Source organism: Panulirus ornatus, chromosome 33 (genome assembly GCF_036320965.1).
Source record: "Panulirus ornatus isolate Po-2019 chromosome 33, ASM3632096v1, whole genome shotgun sequence".
In the NCBI taxonomy this organism is placed as follows: domain Eukaryota; kingdom Metazoa; phylum Arthropoda; class Malacostraca; order Decapoda; family Palinuridae; genus Panulirus; species Panulirus ornatus.
The window spans coordinates 4415553-4436138 of NC_092256.1; the positions used below are offsets into that span (position 1 = coordinate 4415553).

The window sequence follows — 20586 nt, forward strand, 5'->3', positions numbered from 1 at the left end:
CAATACCATCCAAACCTGCTGCCTTGCCGGCTTTCATCTTCCGCAAAGCTTTTACTACCTCTTCTCTGTTTACCAAATCATTTTCCCTAACCCTCTCACTTTGCACACCACCTCGACCAAAACACCCTATATCTGCCACTCTATCATCAAACACATTCAACAAACCTTCAAAATACTCACTCCATCTCCTTCTCACATCACCACTACTTGTTATCACCTCCCCATTTGCGCCCTTCACTGAAGTTCCCATTTGCTCCCTTGTCTTACGCAGGTTTATATACCTCCTTCCAGAACATCTTTTCATTCTCTCTAAAATTTATGATACTCTCTCATCCCAACTCTCATTTGCCCTCTTTTTCACCTCTTGCACCTTTCTCTTGACCTCCTGTCTCTTTCTTTTTTACATCTGCCACTCAATTGCATTTTTTCCCTGCAAAAATCTAACAACTTGCCTCCCACACCATATATTCTTAATACCTTCCACAGAGCATCTATATCAACTCTATCATATGCCTTCTCCAGATCCATAAATGCTACATACAAATCCATTTGCTTTTCTAAGTATTTCTCACATACATTCTTCAAAGCAAACACCTGATCCACACATCCTCTACCATTTCTGAAACCACACTGCTCTTCCCCAATGTGATGCTCTGTACATGCCTTCACCTTCTCAATCAATACCCTCCCATATAATTTACCAGGAATACTCAACATACTTATACTTCTCTAGTTTGAGCACTCACCTTTGATCCCTTTGCCTTTGTACAATGTCACTATGGAAGCATTCCGCCAATCCTCAAGCACCTCACCATGAATCATACATACAATGAATAACCTTACCAACCAGTCAACAATACAGTCACCCCCTTTTTTAATTAATTCCAATGCAATACCATCCAAACCCGCTGCCTTGCCGGCTTTCATCTTTCGCAAAGCTTTTACTACCTCTTCTCTGTTTACCAAATCATTTTCCCTAACCCTCTCACTTTGCACACCACCTCGACCAAAACACCCTATATCTGCTACTCTATCATCAAACACATTCACAAACCCTCAAAATACTCACTCCATCTCATTCTCACATCACCACTACTTGTTATCACCTCCCCATTAGCCCCCTTCACTGAAGTTCCCATTTGCTCCCTTGTCTTACGCACTTTATTTACCTCCTTCCAGAACATCTTTTTATTCTCCCTAAAATTTAATGATACTCTTTCACCCCAACTCTCATTTGCCCTCTTTTCCACCTCTTGCACCTTTCTCTTGACCTCCTGCCTCTTTCATTTATACATCTCCCACTCATTTGCATTTTTTCCCTGCAAAAATCGGCCAAATGCCTCTCTCTTCTCTTTCACTAATAATCTTACTTCTTCATCCCACCACTCACTACCCTTTCTAATCAACCCACTTCCCACTCTTCTCATGACACAAGCATCTTTTGCACAAGCCATTACTTCTTCCCTAAATACATCCCATTCCTCCCCAACTCCCCTTACGTACTTTGTTTTTACCATTTTCCATTCTGTACTCAGTCTCTCCTGGTACTTCACACAAGTCGCCTTCCCAAGCTCATTTGCTCTCACCACTCTCTGCACCCCAACATTCTCTCTTCTTTTCTGAAAACCCCTACAAATCTTCACCTTCGCCTCCACAAGATAATGATCAGACATCCCTCCAGTTGCACCTCTCAGCACATTAACATCCAAAAGTATACTTATGCATAATTATGTATATCTCGCTTTTTAAACCAGGTACTCCCAATCACCAGTCCTTTTTCAGCACACAAATCTACAAGCTCTTCACCATTTCCAGTTACAACACTGAAGAACCCATGAATACCAATTATTCCCTCAACTGCCACATTACTCACCTTTGCATTCAAATCACCCATCACTACAACCCGGTCTTGTGGATCAAAACCACTAACGCACTCATTCAGCTGCTCCCAAAACACTTGCCTCTCATGATCTATCTTCTCATGCCCAGGTGCATATGCACCAATAATCACCCATATGTATATATATATATATATATATATATATATATATATATATATATATATATATATATATATATATATATATTTTTTTTTTTTTTTTATACTTTGTCGCTGTCTCCCGCGTTTGCGAGGTAGCGCAAGGAAACAGACGAAAGAAATGGCCCAACCCCCCCATACACATGTATATACATACGTCCACACACGCAAATATACATACCTACACAGCTTTCCATGGTTTACCCCAGACGCTTCACATGTCTTGATTCAATCCACTGACAGCACGTCAACCCCGGTATACCACATCGCTCCAATTCACTCTATTCCTTGCCCTCCTTTCACCCTCCTGCATGTTCAGGCCCCGATCACACAAAATCTTTTTCACTCCATCTTTCCACCTCCAATTTGGTCTCCCTCTTCTCCTCGTTCCCTCCACCTCCGACACATATATCCTCTTGGTCAATCTTTCCTCACTCATTCTCTCCATGTGCCCAAACCACTTCAAAACACCCTCTTCTGCTCTCTCAACCACGCTCTTTTTATTTCCACACATCTCTCTTACCCTTACGTTACTCACTCGATCAAACCACCTCACACCACACATTGTCCTCAAACATCTCATTTCCAGCACATCCATCCTCCTGCGCACAACTCTATCCATAGCCCACGCCTCGCAACCATACAACATTGTTGGAACCACTATTCCTTCAAACATACCCATTTTTGCTTTCCGGGATAATGTTCTCGACTTCCACACATTTTTCAAGGCTCCCAAAATTTTCGCCCCCTCCCCCACCCTATGATCCACTTCCGCTTCCATGGTTCCATCCGCTGACAGATCCACTCCCAGATATCTAAAACACTTCACTTCCTCTAGTTTTTCTCCATTCAACCTCACCTCCCAATTGACTTGACCCTCAACCCTACTGTACCTAATAACCTTGCTCTTATTCACATTTACTCTTAACTTTCTTCTTCCACACACTTTACCAAACTCCGTCACCAGCTTCTGCAGTTTCTCACATGAATCCGCCACCAGCGCTGTATCATCAGCGAACAACAACTGACTCACTTCCCAAGCTCTCTCATCCCCAACAGACTTCATACTTGCCCCTCTTTCCAAGACTCTTGCATTTACCTCCCTAACAACCCCATCCATAAACAAATTAAACAACCATGGAGACATCACACACCCCTGCCGCAAACCTACATTCACTGAGAACCAATCACTTTCCTCTCTTCCTACACGTACACATGCCTTACATCCTCGATAAAAACCTTTCACTGCTTCTAACAACTTGCCTCCCACACCATATATTCTTAATACCTTCCACAGAGCATCTCTATCAACTCTATCATATGCCTTCTCCAGATCCATAAATGCTACATACAAATCCATTTGCTTTTCTAAGTATTTCTCACATACATTCTTCAAAGCAAACACCTGATCCACACATCCTCTACCACTTCTGAAACCACACTGCTCTTCCCCAATCTGATGCTCTGTACATGCCTTCACCCTCTCAATCAATACCCTCCCATATAATTTACCAGGAATACTCAACAAACTTATACCTCTGTAATTTGAGCACTCACTCTTATCCCCTTTGCCTTTGTACAATGGCACTATGCACGCATTCCGCCAATCCTCAGGCACCTCACCATGAGTCATACACACATTAAATAACCTTACCAACCAGTCAACAACACAGTCACCCCCTTTTTTAATAAATTCCACTGCAATACCATCCAAACCTGCTGCCTTGCCGGCTTTCATCTTCCGCAAAGCTTTTACTACCTCTTCTCTGTTTACCAAATCATTTTCCCTAACCCTCTCACTTTGCACACCACCTCGACCCAAACACCCTATATCTGCCACTCTGTCATCAGACACATTCAACAAACCTTCAAAATACTCATTCCATCTCCTTCTCACATCACCACTACTTGTTATCACCTCCCCATTTACGCCCTTCACTGAAGTTCCCATTTGCTCCCTTGTCTTACGCACCCTATTTACCTCCCTCCAGAACATCTTTTTATTCTCCCTAAAATTTACTGATAGTCTCTCACCCCAACTCTCATTTGCCCTTTTTTTCACCTCTCGCACCTTTCTCTTGACCTCCTGTCTCTTTCTTTTATACTTCTCCCACTCAATTGCATTTTTTCCCTGCAAAAATCGTCCAAATGCCTCTCTCTTCTCTTTCACTAATACTCTTACCTCTTCATCCCACCACTCACTACCCTTTCTAAGCAGCCCACCTCCCACTCTTCTCATGCCACAAGCATCTTTTACGCAATCCATCACTGATTCCCTAAATACATCCCATTCCTCCCCCACTCCCCTTCCATTGTTCTCACCTTTTTCCATTCTGTACACAGTCTCTCCTGATACTTCCTCACACAGGTCTCCTTCCCAAGCTCACTTACTCTCACCACCTTCTTCACCCCAACATTCACTCTTCTTTTCTGAAAACCCATACTAATCTTCACCTTAGCCTCCACAAGATAATGATCAGACATCCCTCCAGTTGCACCTCTCAGCACATTGACATCCAAAAGTCTCTCTTTCGCACGCCTGTCAATTAACACGTAATATATATATGATATATATATATATATATATATATATATATATATATATATATATATATATATATATATATATATATATATGTATTTATTTATTTATATTATATATCTTATATTTATCCCTGGGGATAGGAGAGAAAAAATACTTTCCACGCATTCCATACGTGTCGTAGAAGGCAACTAAAGGGGACGGGAGCGGAGGCCTAGAAACCCTCCCCTCCGTGTATTATAACTTTCTAAAAGGGGGAAACAGAAAAAGGAGTCACATGGGGAGTGTTCATCCTCCTCGAAGGCTCAGACTGGGGTGTCTAAATGTGTGTGGATGTAACTAAGATGAGAAAAAAGGAGAGATAAGCGTTATGTTTGAGGAAAGGAACTTGAAAGTTTTGGCTCTGAGTAAAACGAAGCTCAAGGTTAAATGGAAAGAGTGGTCTGGGAATATCTTGGGAGTAAAGTCACGGGTTAGTGAGAGGACAAGAGCAACTACTACTGAAACAGGAGTGGTGGGAGTATTGATAAAACTGAAAGTGGATGGAGAGAGATGGGTGATTATTGGTGCATATGCACCTGGGCATGAGAAGAAAGATCATGAGAGGCAAGTGTTTTGGGAGCAGTTGAGTGAGTGTGTTAGTAGTTTTGATGCACGAGACCGGTTTATATTGATGGGTGATCCGAATGCAAAGGTGAGTAATGTAGCAGTTGAGCTAATGATTGGTGCACATGGGGTGCTCAGTGTTGTAAATGGAAATGATGAAGAGCTTGTAGATTTGTGAGCTGAAAAAGGAATGGTGATTGGAAATACCTGGTTTAAAAAGAGAGGTATACATAAGTATACGTATGTAAGTAGGAGAGATGGTCAGAAAGTGTTATTGGATTACGTGTTAATTGATAGGCGCGCGAGAGAGAGACTTTTAGATGTTATTGTGCTGAAAGGTTCAACTGGGGGGATGTCTGATCATTATTTTGTAGAATCGCAGGAGAAGAGGTTTTCAGAAAAGAAGAGAGAATGTTAGGGTGAAGAGAGTGGTGAGAGTAAGTGAGCTTGGGAAGGAGACTTGTGTGAGGAAGTACCAGGAGAGACTATGTACAGAATGGAAAAAGGTGAGAACTAAGGACGTAAGGGGAGTGGGGGAGGAATGGGGTGTATTTAGGGAAGCCGTGATAGCTTGCGCAAAAGATGCTTGTGGCATGAGAAGCGTTGGAGGTGGACAGACTAGAAAGGGTAGCGAGTGGTGGGATGAAGAAGTATGATGATTAGTGAAAGAGAAGAGAGAGGCATTTGGACAGGTTTTGCAGGGAAATAGTGCAAATGACTGGGAGACGTATAAAAGAAAGGGACGGGAGGTCAAGAGAAAGGTGCAAGAGGTGAAGAATAGGGGAAATGAGAGTTGGGGTGAGAGAGTATCATTAAATTTTAGGGAGAATATAAAGATGTTTTGGAAGGAAGTATGAAATCCGGAAGACAAGGGAACACATGGGAACATCATTGAAGGGGGCTAATGGGAAGGCGATAACAAGTAGTGGTAATGTGAGGAGATGGAGTGAGTATTTTGGAGGCTTGTTGAATGTGTTTGATGATAGAGTGACAGATATAGGGTGTTTTGGTCGAGGTGGTGTGCAAAGTGAGAGAGTTATGGAGAAAGATTTGGTAAAGAGAGAAGAGGTAGTAAAAGCTTTGCGGAAAATGAAAGCCGGCAAGGCGGCGGGCTTGAATGGTATTGCAGTGGAATTTATTAAAAAAGGGGGTGACTGTGTTGTTAACTGGTTAGAAAGGCTATTTAATGTATGTATGACTCATGATGAGGTGCCTGAGCATTGGCAGAATGCTTGCATAGTGCTATTGTAGAAAGGCAAAGAAGAAAAAAGTGTTCAAATTACAGAGGTGTAAGTTTGTTGAGTATTCCCGGGAACTTATATGGGAGAAATTATATGGGAAAAAGATTTGGTAAGCAGAGAAGAGGTAGTAAAAGTTTTGCGGAAAATGAAAGCCGGCAAGGCAGCAGGTTTGGATGGTATTGCTGTGGAATTTATTAAAAAAGGGGGTGACTGTGTTGTTAACTGGTTAGTAAGGTTATATATATATATATATATATATATATATATATATATATATATATATATATATATATATATATATATATATATGTATATATATATATATATATATATATATATATATATATATATATATATATATATATATATATATATATATATATATAAATTCCACTGCAATGCCATCCATATATATATATATATATATATATATATATATATATATATATATATATATATATATATATATATATATATCCCTGGGAATAGGGGAGAAAGAATACTTCCCACGTATTCCCTGCGTGTCGTAGAAGGCGACTAAAAGGGGAGGGAGCGGGGGGCTGGAAATCCTCCCCTCTCACTTTTTTTTTAATTTTCCAAAAGAGGGAACAGAGAAGGGGCCCAGGTGAGGATATTCCCTCAAGGGCCCAGTCCTCTGTTCTCAACGCTACCTCGCTAATGCGGGAAATGGCGAATAGAATGAAAGAAAGAAATATATATATATATATATATATATATATATATATATATATATATATATATATATATATATATATATATATATATATATATATATATATTTTTTTTTTTTTTTTTTTTTTTTTCTTTTTCTTTCAAACTATTCGCCATTTCCCACATTAGCAAGGTAGCGTTAAGAACAGAGGACTGGGCCTCTGAGGGAATATCCTCACCTGGCCCCCTTCTCTGTTCCTTCTTTTGGAAAATTGAAAAAAAAAAAAAAGAGGGGAGTTTTTCCAGCCCCCCGCTCCCTCCCCTTTTAGTCACCTTCTGCGACACGCAGGGAATACGTGGGAAGTATTCTTTCTCCCCTATCCCCTATACACCCCTCCTGGCCCTCTACAGTATGTCCTACCACAGCCCCTAGCCTTAATTTCTTACAGCAATCAAATATGCTTACACAACAACTGTAGCAAGTACAACATTAACAAAAATATGTGGTAATTATAATAAGGATGAGAATATAAAACAAAACTATTTCACATAACTTTGGTGTAAGACAAGTCTCTTTGGCAGTACATGAAAGGAACTGAATAAAAGTGCAAAAGCTCACACTAACTTGGGATGCTTCAAGTTCCCATGAAATATCATGGCAGTACTAACAGGCCAATGAACCTTGCATATTCATGCTCCTGACCATCTACAATTGGCACCATTCTTAAGAGCACCTATGAAATATACATTGCCATCAAAAGCTATCAATCTAAACTGTGTGTTACTGTCCAGTTGAAGTGAAGTGACCACAAACTGCAACATGGTGCATGTTATGGATTTTGACTCTTCAGTCCTATGACATGCCCATGACCACAAAAAAAGCTTTATATATATATATATATATATATATATATATATATATATATATATATATATATATATATATATATATATATATGTATATATATATATATTCTTTCTTTTAAACTATTCGCTATTTCCCGTATTAGCGAGGTAGCGTTAAGAACAGAGGACTGGGCCTTTTTTGGAATATCCTCACCTGGCCCCCTCTGTTACTTCTTTTGGAAAATTAAAAAAAAAAACGTGAGAGGAGGATTTCCAGCCCCCGCTCTCTCCCCTTTTAGTCGCCCTCTACGACACGCAGGGAATACGTGGGAAGTATTCTTAATCCCCTATCCCCAGGGATAGGGGATTAAGAATATATATATATATATATATATATATATATATATATATATATATATATATATATATATATATATATATATATATATATATATATATATCCCTGGGGATAGGGGAGAAAGAATACTTCCCACGTATTCCCTGCGTGTCGTAGAAGGCGACTAAAAGGGAAGGGAGCGGGGGGCTGGAAATCCTCCCCTCTCGTTTTTTTTTTTTTTAATTTTCCAAAAGAGGGAACAGAGAAGAGGGCCAGGTGAGGATATTCCCTCAAAGGCCCAGTCCTCTGTTCTTAACGCTACCTCGCTATCGCGGGAAATGGCGAATAGTATAAAAAAAAAAAAAAAATATATATATATATATATATATATATATATATATATATATATATATATATATATATATATATATATATATATATATATATATATTTTATTTCTTTTTATTTTGCTTTGTCGCTGTCTCCCGCATTTGCGAGGTAGCGCAAGGAAACAGAAGAAAGGAATGGCCCAACCCACCCCCATACACATGTATATACACACACGTCCCCACACGCAAACATACACACCCATACATCTCAATGTACACATATATATACACACACAGACACATACATATATACCCATGCACACAATTCACACTGCCTGCCTTTATTCATTCCCATCGCCACCTCGCCACACATGGAATACCATCCCCCTCCCCCCTCATGTGTGCGAGGTAGCGCTAGGAAAAGATAACAAAGGCCCCATTCGTTCACACTCAGTCTCCAGCTGTCATGCAATAATGCCCGAAACCACAGCTCCCTTTCCACATCCAGGCCCCACACAGCTTTCCATGGTTTACCCCAGACGCTTCACATGCCCTGATTCAATCCACTGACAGCACGTCAAACCCGGTATACCACATCGATCCAATTCACTCTATTCCTTGCACGCCTTTCACCCTCCTGCATGTTTAGGCCCCGATCACTCAAAATCTTTTTCACTCCATCTTCCCACCTCCAATTTGGTCTCCCACTTCTCGTTCCCTCCACCTCCGACACATATATCCTCTTGGTTAATCTTTCCTCACTCATTCTCTCCATGTGCCCAAACCATTTCAAAACAACCTCTTCTGCTCTCTCACCACGCTCTTTTTATTTCCACACATCTCTCTTACCCTTACATTACTTACTCGATCAATCCACCTCACACCACACATTGTCCTCAAACATCTCATTTCCAGCACATCCACACTCCTGCGCACAACTCTATCCATAGCCCACGCCTAGTAACCATACAACATTGTTGGAACCACTATTCCTTCAAACATACCCATTTTTGCTTTCCAAGATAATGTTCTCGACTTCGACACATTCTTCAATGCTCCCAGGATTTTCGCCCCCTCCCCCACCCTATGATTCACTTCCGCTTCCATGGTTCCATCCGCTGCCAGATCCAATCCCAGATATCTAAAACACTTTACTTCCTCCAGTTTTTCTCCATTCAAACTTACCTCCCAATTGACTTGACCCTCAACCCTACTGTACCTAATAACCTTGCTCTTATTCACATTTACTCTTAACTTTCTTCTTTCACACACTTTACCAAACTCAGTCACCAGCTTCTGCAGTTTCTCACATGAATCAGCCGCCAGCGCTGTATCATCAGCGAACGACAACTGACTCACTTCCCAAGCTCTCTCATCCACAACAGCCTTCATACTTGCCCCTCTTTCCAAAACTCTTGCATTCACCTCCCTAACAATATATATATATATATATATATATATATATATATATATATATATATATATATATATATATATATATATATATATATATATATATATATATATATATATATATATATATATATACACATATATATATATATTAATATATATATATATATAAATGTATATGTATGTATATGTGGGTGTATGGGTGTTTATGTATGTGTATGTGGGTGCTTGGGCCATTTTTTGTCTTTTTTTCCTTTCGCTATCTCGCTGACGCGCGAAACAGCGATTAAGTATAATGATAATATATATATCACCTTGTGAAATTTGGTTATTCTATATTGATGCTGTGAAATACCAATATCATTTTGTTTCTCGACAGTGGATCAGATGACGGCTGTGATAATGGAAATGTTTGTGGCGGGGATGGAAACAACCTCTAGCACATTGACATTCGGGATCTATATGATGGCCAAACATCCGGACGCACAGAAACGCGTCCAGCAGGAGCTGGACCAGGTGTTGGGCAATGACAAGCAACCTTCCTTCTCTGAAAAAGAACTGTAAGTGAGCCCATCTGGTAGATGTATCATGACTTTGTGCAAAGAGCATATGAACCATTTAAGTTGATTTTATCCACTGAAATCAAAGCATCGTCCCATGCAAACACATCTTCCAATATCTATTTGCAATGTTTAAAGAATGATCATGAAAATACATGTGGAGTAGATCAGGGATATATTTAATCTTGGTTGGTAGGGGACATTGTAAGGGGAACAGGTTAGGGACATACTTACTGCAATGGTATTTGGCACGGGAGCTTGCAGGGGGAGAAAATTAGGTATATACTTACTTAACACCAACTCACTACCATCAGGTAACATCAGTAAAATCTTTGTAAGAAATACTTTCATTTGTAAAATGTCTTCCACACACACGGATATCCCAGTTAGCGGACGTCAAAAACGTCAAGGTTTCAAAGTACTATGACATATACGGGTAGAATTCTTCTAAGGATTGTCGGATCTCTAGAAATCGAATACGGGGACATGGAACTACCGCAGAAAAATTGAAAGAAAAATATGTCTTAAGGTTTCTTTGCTTTAAAACAACTATTTGTCTTTTCACTTCAGGTTTTAAGATTAAAGGGATGAGATCATTGTACTGTGACATAAGAAAAGCATATAAGGGGAAAAGTGGTTTAGGAATGTCTTGGGAGTAAAATCAGGGATTGCTGCGTAGACAAGAACAAAGGAAGGAGTAGCACTCCTACTAAAGCAGGAGTTGTTGGAATATGTGATACAGTATAAGAAAGTAAACTATAGATTGATGTAGGTAAAACTGAAAGTGGATGGAGAGAGATGGGTGATTAATGGTGCCTATGCACCTGTTCATGAGAAGAAAGATCATGAGAGGCAAGTGTTTTTCGAGCAGCTGAATGAGTGTGTTAGCAGCTGTGATACATGAGACCGGGTTATATAGTGATGAGTGATCTAAATGCAATGGAGAGCAATGAGGCAGTTGAGGGTACAATTTGTGTACATGGAGTGTTCAGTGTTGTGAAAGGAAATAGTTAGGAGCTTGTGGATTTGCATGCTGAAAAAGGACTGGTCGTTAGGAATACATGGTTCAAGAGAGATATACATAAGTATACGTATGTGAGTAGGAGAGATGGCCAGAGGGCGTTATTGGATTGTGCTAATTGATAGGCGTGTGAAAGACAGACTTTTGGATGTTAATGTGCTGAGAGGGGTAGCTGGAGGGATGTCTGATCACTATCTTGTGGAGGCGAAGGTGAAGATTTGCAGAGGTTTTCACAAAAGAAGAGAGGATGTTGGGGAGATGAGAGTGGCGAGAGTAAGTGAGCTTGGAAAGGAGACTTGTGTGAGGACGTACCAGGAAAGATTGAGTGCAGAATGGCAAAAGGTAAGAGCAAATGACGTAAGGGGACTGGGGAAGGAATGGAAAGTATTTAGGGAGGCAGTGATGGCTTGCACAAAAGATGCATGTGGCATGAGAAAGGTGGGAGGTGGGCAGATTAGAAAGGGTAGTGAGTGGTGTAATGAAGAAGTAAGATTGTTAGTGAAAGAGAAGAGAGGCGTTTCGACGATTTTTGAAGGGAAGTAGTACAAATGATTGGGAGATGTATAAAAGAAAGAGGCAGGAGGTCAAGAGAAAGGTGCAGGAGGTTATAAAAGAGGGCAAATGAGAGTTGGGGTGAGGGAGTATCATTGAATTTTAGGGAGAATAAAAGACGTTTTGGAGGAGGTAAATAAAGTGCGTAATACAAGAGAACAAATGGGAACATCGGTGAAGGGGCAAATGGGAAGGTAATGACAAGTAGTGATAAAGTGAGAAGGAGATGGAGTGAGTATTTTGAAGGTTTGTTGAATGTGTTTGATGATAAGAGTGGCAGATATAGGGTGTTTTGGCCAAGGTGGTGTGCGAAGTGAGGGGGTCAGGGAGAATGGTTTGGTAAACAGAGAAGAGGTAGAGAAAGCTTTGCGGAAGATGAAAGCCGGCAAGGCGGTGGGTTTGGATGGTATTGCAATGGAATTTATTAAAAACGGGGATGACTGTGTTGTTGATTGGTTGGCAAGTATATTCAGTATATGTATGGATCATGGTGAAGTGCCTGAGGATTGGCGGAATGCATAGTGCCATTATACAAAGGCAAAGGGGATAAAGGTGAGTGTTCTAATTACAGAGGCATAAGTTTGTTGGGTATTCCTGAGAAATTGTATGGAAGGGTATTGACTGAGAGGGTAAAGGCATGTACAGAGCATCAGATTGGTAGAGATGTGTGGATTAGGTGTTTGCTTTGAAGAATGTATGTCAGAAATACTTAGAAAAACAGGTGGATTTGTATGGGGTATTTATGGATCTGCAGAGGACATATGATAGGGTTGATAGAGATGCTTTGTGGAAGGTTTTAAGAGTATACGGTGTGGGAGGTAAGTTGCTAGAAGCAGTGGAAAGTTTTTACCAAGGCATGTGTACGAGTAGGAAGAGAGGAAAGTGATTGGTTCCCAGTGAATGTCGGTTTACGGCAGGGATGCGTGATGTCTCCAGGGTTGTTTAACTTGTTTATGGATTAGATGGTTAGGGAGATGAATGCAAGAGTTTTGGAGCGAGGGGCAAGCAGGCAGTCTGTTGTGGATGAGAGTGCATGGGAAGTGAGTCAGTTCTTCGCTGATGATACAGCGCTGGTTGCTGATTCGGGTGAGAAACTGCAAAGGCTGCTGAGTTTGGTAAAGTGAGTGAAAGAAGAAAGTTGAGAGTAAATGTAAATAAGAGCAAGGTTATCAGGTTCATTAGGATTCAGGGGCAAGTTAACTGGGAGGTAAGGGGATACAGTGGAGGAAATGAAGTGCTTTAGATATTTGGGAGTGGACTTAGCAGCGGATGGAACCATGGAAGCGGAAGTGAGTCGCAGGGTGGGGGGAGAGTGAAGGTTCTGGGAGCATTGAAGAATGTGTGGAAGGCAAGAACGCTATCTCGGAAAGCAAAAATGGGTATGTTTGAAGGAATAATGTTTCCAACAATGTTTTATGGCTTCGAGGCTTAGGCCGTAGATAGGGTCGTGCGGAGGAGGGTGGATGGGTCGGATATGAAATGTTTTAGGACAATATGTGGTGTGAGGTAGTTTGATCGAATAAGTAATGAAAGGTGTAAGAGAGATGTGTGGTGGTAAAAAGAGTGTGGTTAAGAGAGCTGAAGAGGGTGTGTTGAAATGGTTTGGACACATGGAGAGAATGAGTGAGGAGAGGTTGACAAAGAGGATATATGTGTCAGAGGTGGAGGAAAGAAGGAGAAGCGGGAGATCAACTTGGAGTTGGAAGGATGGAGTGAAAAAGATTTTGAACTATCGGGGCCTAAACATACAGGAGGGTGAAAGGCTCGCAAGGAATAGAGTGAATTGGAGCGATGTGGTATACCCGGGTCGACGTGCTGTCGGTGGATTAAGCCAGGGCATGTGAAGCGTCTAGGGTAAACCATGGAAATGTCTATGGGGCCTGGATGTCGAAAGGGAGCTGTGGTTTCGGTGCAGTACACATGACAGCTAGAGACTGAGTGTGAACGATTGTGGCCTTTTTTGTCCTTTCCTAGCGCTACCTCGCTGGAGTGGGGAGTGGGATGCCATTTCTTATGTGGCGGGTTTGCGACGAGAATGGATGACGGCAGATTTATGAATATATACATGTGCATATTTTTATATGTCTCTGTATGTATATGTATGTATACGTTGAAGTGTATACCTATGAATATGTGCGTGTATGGGCGTTTATATATATACATGTGTATGTTGGTGGGCTGGGCCATCCCTTGTCTGTTTCCTTGCGCTACCTCGCTGATGAAGGAGACGGCGATTAAGTATAATAAAAAATTATTTATATTTTTTCAAACATATGGTGAGAATGAGTGAGAAAAGGTTGAAGAAGAGGATATACGTGTTAGAAGTGAAGGCAACAAGGAAATCGTGGAAATCAAATTGGAGATGGAAGGATGGAATGAAAAAGGCTTTGAGCAATCGGGGCCCGAACATACAGGAGTGTGAAAGGATTGCATCGAATAAAGCGAAGTAGAAAGATGTGGAATACTGGCGTCGACGTGCTGTCAACGGGCCGAACCAGGGAATATGAAACGTCCGGAATATACCATGGAAAGGTCTCTAGGGGTCTTGATGTTGTTTGGGGAGGGCGGGGGTACTTTCGGTGCATTGCAAATGACAGCTTGTGTGTGGATGTTGCCGGATGTGGGCTGTCTTTTTCTGTTTCCTGGTGCTACCTCGCTGATACATGAGGTGGCAATCAAGAGTGGGGCAGAAGAGAAGACTCTACGTTATTTTTATTTTATTTAATTTCCTACATTTTTACTGCTTCCTGTGGGACGGGGTGGCGTCGAGGAAGGATGACGGCAAACGAGTATGAATATGTACACTTGGCCACTGGAGTTCACGAGTGCGTGCCAAGTATGTTTATGTCAACTGAGCTGGTAACACTACTGGATCATAGTAGAGTGACGTGAAGTGTTGAATGTTTTCAGGTGCAAATGGTGGTTATCACAAATACAATTAGGGCAAGCATTAATGACTTTTATTATACGATAAGAGACATTTACAGACGTGTTAAAAAAGCGATATCACTGGCATATCCTTTTGAATTATTCTATAACGTGTTCCACATTGATTCTATATTGTGCAAAATTTGTGGTCTAAGTATTGTGGGCTGCATATCTGAGGGCTCTTAGGAATTTACTGAAAGTAACGCTCCTCTTAATTTGATCTGGATAAATGCTGAAAAGAATGTAGATAACTGCCTGGGTGGGTAGGTTTTCTATAGATTATAAACTACTCCTCGTATGATCAAAAAAGAAAGAGCTTGGTTCATCTGATCACACTCTCATAAATGTTTCTATTCTACCGTCACCTTCCTCTCCAGCAGCCCCGTCTAAGCATAAATACTGGCACCTCAACAAAGCTGACTGGAATAACTTCTTCTCTGACTTTCCTTCGGTAAATTACTGTTTCTTGTGTGGTGATACTTCTGTCTCTGCCAAACACATAGCAGAGGTTACTCTTGCGGGAATGAAAGTATTTATCCTCTGATCCTCCAAGATCACTTCATTCAGTTAATGGTTCAACCGTTCCTATTCTGAGGCCATTCAGACAAGGGATCAGGCATATCGTGCTTGGAAAACTTTCTTTCCTCTGCTTCCCATTCAGTTTTGATCACTGCTCGTAATCGCTGCAAGCACGTTATCCGTGAGGCGAAGCGTTCCTTTATTCAAAGGAAATGCGACAACCGTCTCCTTGTCATCCTTTGATTGGTCTCTCTGGTCTTTAGCTAAGAGCTTCTATAACAACTTCTGTCGCTCTAACTTCCCTTCACTTTTCCACCTTGCCAGTACTATAGCTGTCTCTCCCGTAGACAAAGTAACTCTCTTTGGTTCCCGTTTCTCCACTAACTCCACCTTGAAATACAAGCATTCCTTCACCCCTAATGCTCCTCTTATTAATTCTATGCCCCTTCCCGTAATTTTTTTTCGGACTGTCCGAAAAGGGCTTTTCTCTGGACACAGGCAAGGCATCCATCCCCGTGTACTGAAGGAGTGTGCCTCCGATCTTGCACCTGTGCTTGCTCGTCTGTTTCCATTTCTGTTAAAAACCAAAACTTTTCCTTCTTGGAGGCGTGCATTGATACATCCCATCCCTAGGAAGGGTGACCGTTCTGGGGCCTCCAACTATCGTCCTATTTCTTTCATATCTATCATTTCCAAAGTCTTTGAATCCTTCCTTAAACTCTTGAATGACCTGTATGGGTTCCGTAAGGCGAGATCCACTGGTGTTATTCTTTCCTATCTTGCTAATGTCTAGTCATCACACCTGAAAGATTTTTGGGGGGCATGTGTGGCTGCCCTCGACATATCTGAGGATTTTGACAGGGTGTGGCATCGGGGTCTCATCTCTAAACCCTCCATTTTTGGCTTACCTTCCTCGCTCTGCTCCTTGATATCTAACTTCCTCTCTGGCCGATCTATCTCTGTGGTTGTTGATGAATCAGCCTCCCCCATTTCCTTCATCAACAGCGGTGTCCCTCAAGGTTCTGTCCTTTTCCCTACACTTTTTCTTCTTGTTTTTCAAAGATTACCTCTCCTCCACAAATGATCTAATGCACTCATGCAGTGACGACTCAACACCGCATTCATCCACATCCTTTAATTCTGTTCCCTCTTCTCTCTCTCGATTTGCATCTCGTCTTTGCACAGCTTCCTAATCAAACTCAGACTTGGACAGGATATCTTAGTGAGCAACACAATATCTATTTATGTTTATTGCCTTCAAGACTCAGTTTCTATACATCTCTATATCGAAAACTCCTCACAGCTCTCGTCTCTTCTTTGACGGTTCTGTAATTCCATCTCTTAGTTCAATGTACATACTTATCATTACTATAACATTCACTTTTTCTTGGAAACCTCACATTACAAGAATAACTAAGTCTGCGTCTAAGAAACTGGGTGTCCTGTTTAGATGTTGAAACTTCTCTTCTGAACAGTTGCTCACATTATACAATGGACTGATTCGTCCTTGTATGGAATACTGCTCTCACAATGAGGTAGTTCTAGCTCTGCATCCTTACTTTACAGAGTTGAGTCGATAACAGTCCAATTTATAAACTGTCCCACGCTAACTTCCAAACTTGACCACCTTGCCCTATTCCGCAACGTTGGTTCACTTTCCCTCTTTTATATGTATTACTTTGGTTTTTGCTCCCAAGAGCTGGCTGTTTGTGAGCCCATACCACTATCTAGACCACGCAATTCTCGGCAAGCTGGTGCGTCACATGATTATTGTGTGGCTATCCGCAACTCAAGAGTTGGCCATTCTGAAAACTGCTTCCTTCCCTACACGTCGAAACCTTGGAATTTTCTGCCTTCTGATTTCTTTCCCAATAATTATAACCTGGCACATCTCAAAAGACAGGGTCTTTCACTTTCTAAAAAATTCGTAAATACTTTCCTATGTCCTTTTCGTTCCATATTTCTCTATATTTCAATTAAGGCCCAACCTTAATGTGAATTTTCTTCCGTGACTGGGGCCTTCAACATAAAAAAACGTTTCTCATTCGAATCTGCTACCAGTGCTGTATCATCAGCAAGCAACTGACTCACTTCCCAGGCCCTCTTATCCCCCACAGACTGCATGCTTGCCCCTCTCTCCAAAACTCTTGCATTTACCTACATCTCATCCCATCCATAAACAAATTCAACTACCATGGTGACATCACACACCCCTACAGCAGAAAAATCTTTACTTGAAACCATTCACTCTCCTCTTTTCCTACTCGTGCGCAAGCCTTACATCTATTTTAAAGGCTTGTCACTACTTTCAGCAGGTTCCCTCGCACACCACATATTCTTAAGATTTTACTCAAAGCATCTCTATCAACCATGTCACATTCTTTCTCTAGATCCATAAATACCACATACAGATCCATTTGTTTTTCTAAGTATTTCTCACAGGTATTCTTTACAGCAAACACCTACCACTTCTGAAACCACACTGCTCCTTCCCAATCTGATGCTTTGCACATGCCTTCATCTTCTCAGTCAATACCCTCCCATATGACTTATCAGGTATATTCATCAAACTTATCCCTCTGTAGCATAAACGCTCACCTTCATCCCTTTGCCTTTATACGTTGGCACTATACATGCATTCCGCCAATCATCATGCACCTCGCCACAATACATACAGATACTGAAAATTCTTACCAACCAATCAAAAGCACAGTCACCCATTTCTTAATGAATTCAAGTGCAGTACCGTCTAACCCCAGTCGCTTCACCGCACTTATATTACGCAAGGCTTTCACTACGTCTTCTGTTTTCACAAACCGCTCTCCATAACTCTCACTTCGCATACCACCTCGACCAAAACACCTTACACTCTATCATCACACAAATCTAATAATCCTTCAAAATACTCACTCCATCTCCTCACTTCATCACTACCTTGCCATCACTTCCTCTTCTGCCCACTTCACCGGTATTCCCATTTGTTGTTTTGTCTTTCACACATTATTTACCTCCTTCCAAAACATCTTTTTATTCTACCTAAAGTTTACTCATAATCGCTCACCCCAACTCTCATTTGCCTTGTTTTCAAAACCCTGCACCTTCCTTCTGACCTCCCACCGCTTCCTCTTATATATCATCCAATCATTTCCATTCCTCTGTAAGTTCCGCTCTAACGCCTTTCTTTTCTCTTTCACTAACAACTTGACTTCTTCATCCACCACTCACTACCCTTTCTGATCTGGCCACCTGCCACCTTTTGCATGTCCCATACATCTCTTGCCCATGCCATCACTGCTTCCCTAAATACCTCCCATTCCTCACCCACTCCCCTGGTTGCATTGACTCTCACCTTTTGCCATTCTAAATACACTTTCTTCAGGTATTTCTTTACACAAGTATCCTTTCCAAGCTCATTTACTCTCACCACTCTCTTGCCCTTCCAGTATTTTCTCTTTTACGAAAATCTCTACAAATCTTCACCTTCGCCTCCGCAAGATAATGATCAGACATCTCACCAGCTGCCCCTCTCAGCCCATTTACATCCAAACGTCTATCTTTTACACGCCTATCAATTAATATGTAATCCAATAGTGCTCGTTGACCATCTCTCCTACTCACATACGTTTACTTGTGTAAATATTCCTTTTCTATTCCTTTTAAAGCATGTTTTCCCAATACTAGTATTTTTTCAGCACAAAACTCTACAAGCTCCTCACTATTTCCATTCATGACACTAATTACTCCATGTGCACTAATTATACCCTCATCTGCTACGTTATTTGTCTTTGTATAATCATCACCCATCACCAACACTAACGACACACTCTGCTTCTCCCAAAACACTTGCCTCTTATGATCTTTGTTCTTATGACCAGTTGCATAAGCACAAAAGAGCTACCCATCTCTCGCCATCCATTTTCAATTTAATTTCTCCCATTCCTCATGTGTGTGTATGCGTGTGTGTGTGTGTTTGCGATGTTTGCTTGTTACATATAGAGAGGGTTTTTCACTCGTTTCGTTCCGTCTTTTAAACCTTGTATAAATGTACATACGTTGAAAAAAGTATCATCACGGATTGGTCCGATGAAATTCGATACGATCAGTACGACAGGTGGCGCGTGAGGTGGGAAGCGTGAACGTAAGATAAATTTTCTAATAATTATGGTAGCCCCACTCTTTAGTTTCTCTCATCGAAATATGACTACAATGTGACACTCATATTGGGAAATGATAGGAAATATCACTAAAAATCAATGAATTACGATAGCATGAAAGCAAAGATACTACTGTGAGGCCAGATCCTATAGGTATTTTTCAAAAACCTTCGTCCGTGGTGTCACACTGTTTCGCACAGAATTGGTAAGATATTATCTTACCGTTATGCAGCAAGGTTTTGCTCTAATGTTCACACACACACACACACACGCACACACAGACACACACACACACACACACACACATACAAACACACACACACACACATACACACACACACAAACACACACACACACACACACACACACACACAGACACACACACACACACACTAACCTAAGCCAGGTACTCACTTATCTATCAACCTCGAAGGGAGGATGGACAACTGGGTTGGCTGTGGCGAGTGTCACGCCCGGAATTGAATCCTGCTTGTGTCTGCGTCACATTCAACGACGTTGTTGTATGTATGTCTCTTTGTGTTTGTCTTTTTTGTTTACCATATTTTCTAATATCTTTTCTCCCATTTTCTTTATTTTCTTTTCTATCTGGATGATTACTTCCCACACATACATATGATACGTTTCTTTTCACGTGTGCAAGCTGTTCTTATCTGCCGTTATTGTATTTATTTGCTCTTACGATTATAACTCATTTATTGTTGCATTATATATACTCGTTGTTGAAATATATCTTATTCATTGTTAGTATTTATCTCATACTAAATATTTTTTTTATTCTGGTAAAATTCAATATGAAAAATTCAATAT

At 41.0% G+C, this 20586-nt stretch overlaps 1 protein-coding gene across 1 annotated transcript in view; it reads left to right on the top strand.

Annotated features, from left to right (window-relative positions):
* The window catches only part of LOC139759415 (cytochrome P450 2J3-like), a 150468-nt gene that overhangs the window by 121789 nt on the left and 8093 nt on the right, over positions 1–20586 (top strand). The window contains 1 exon segment of the mRNA XM_071681507.1: positions 10404–10584. Coding sequence (XP_071537608.1) covers positions 10404–10584 — 181 coding nt within the window.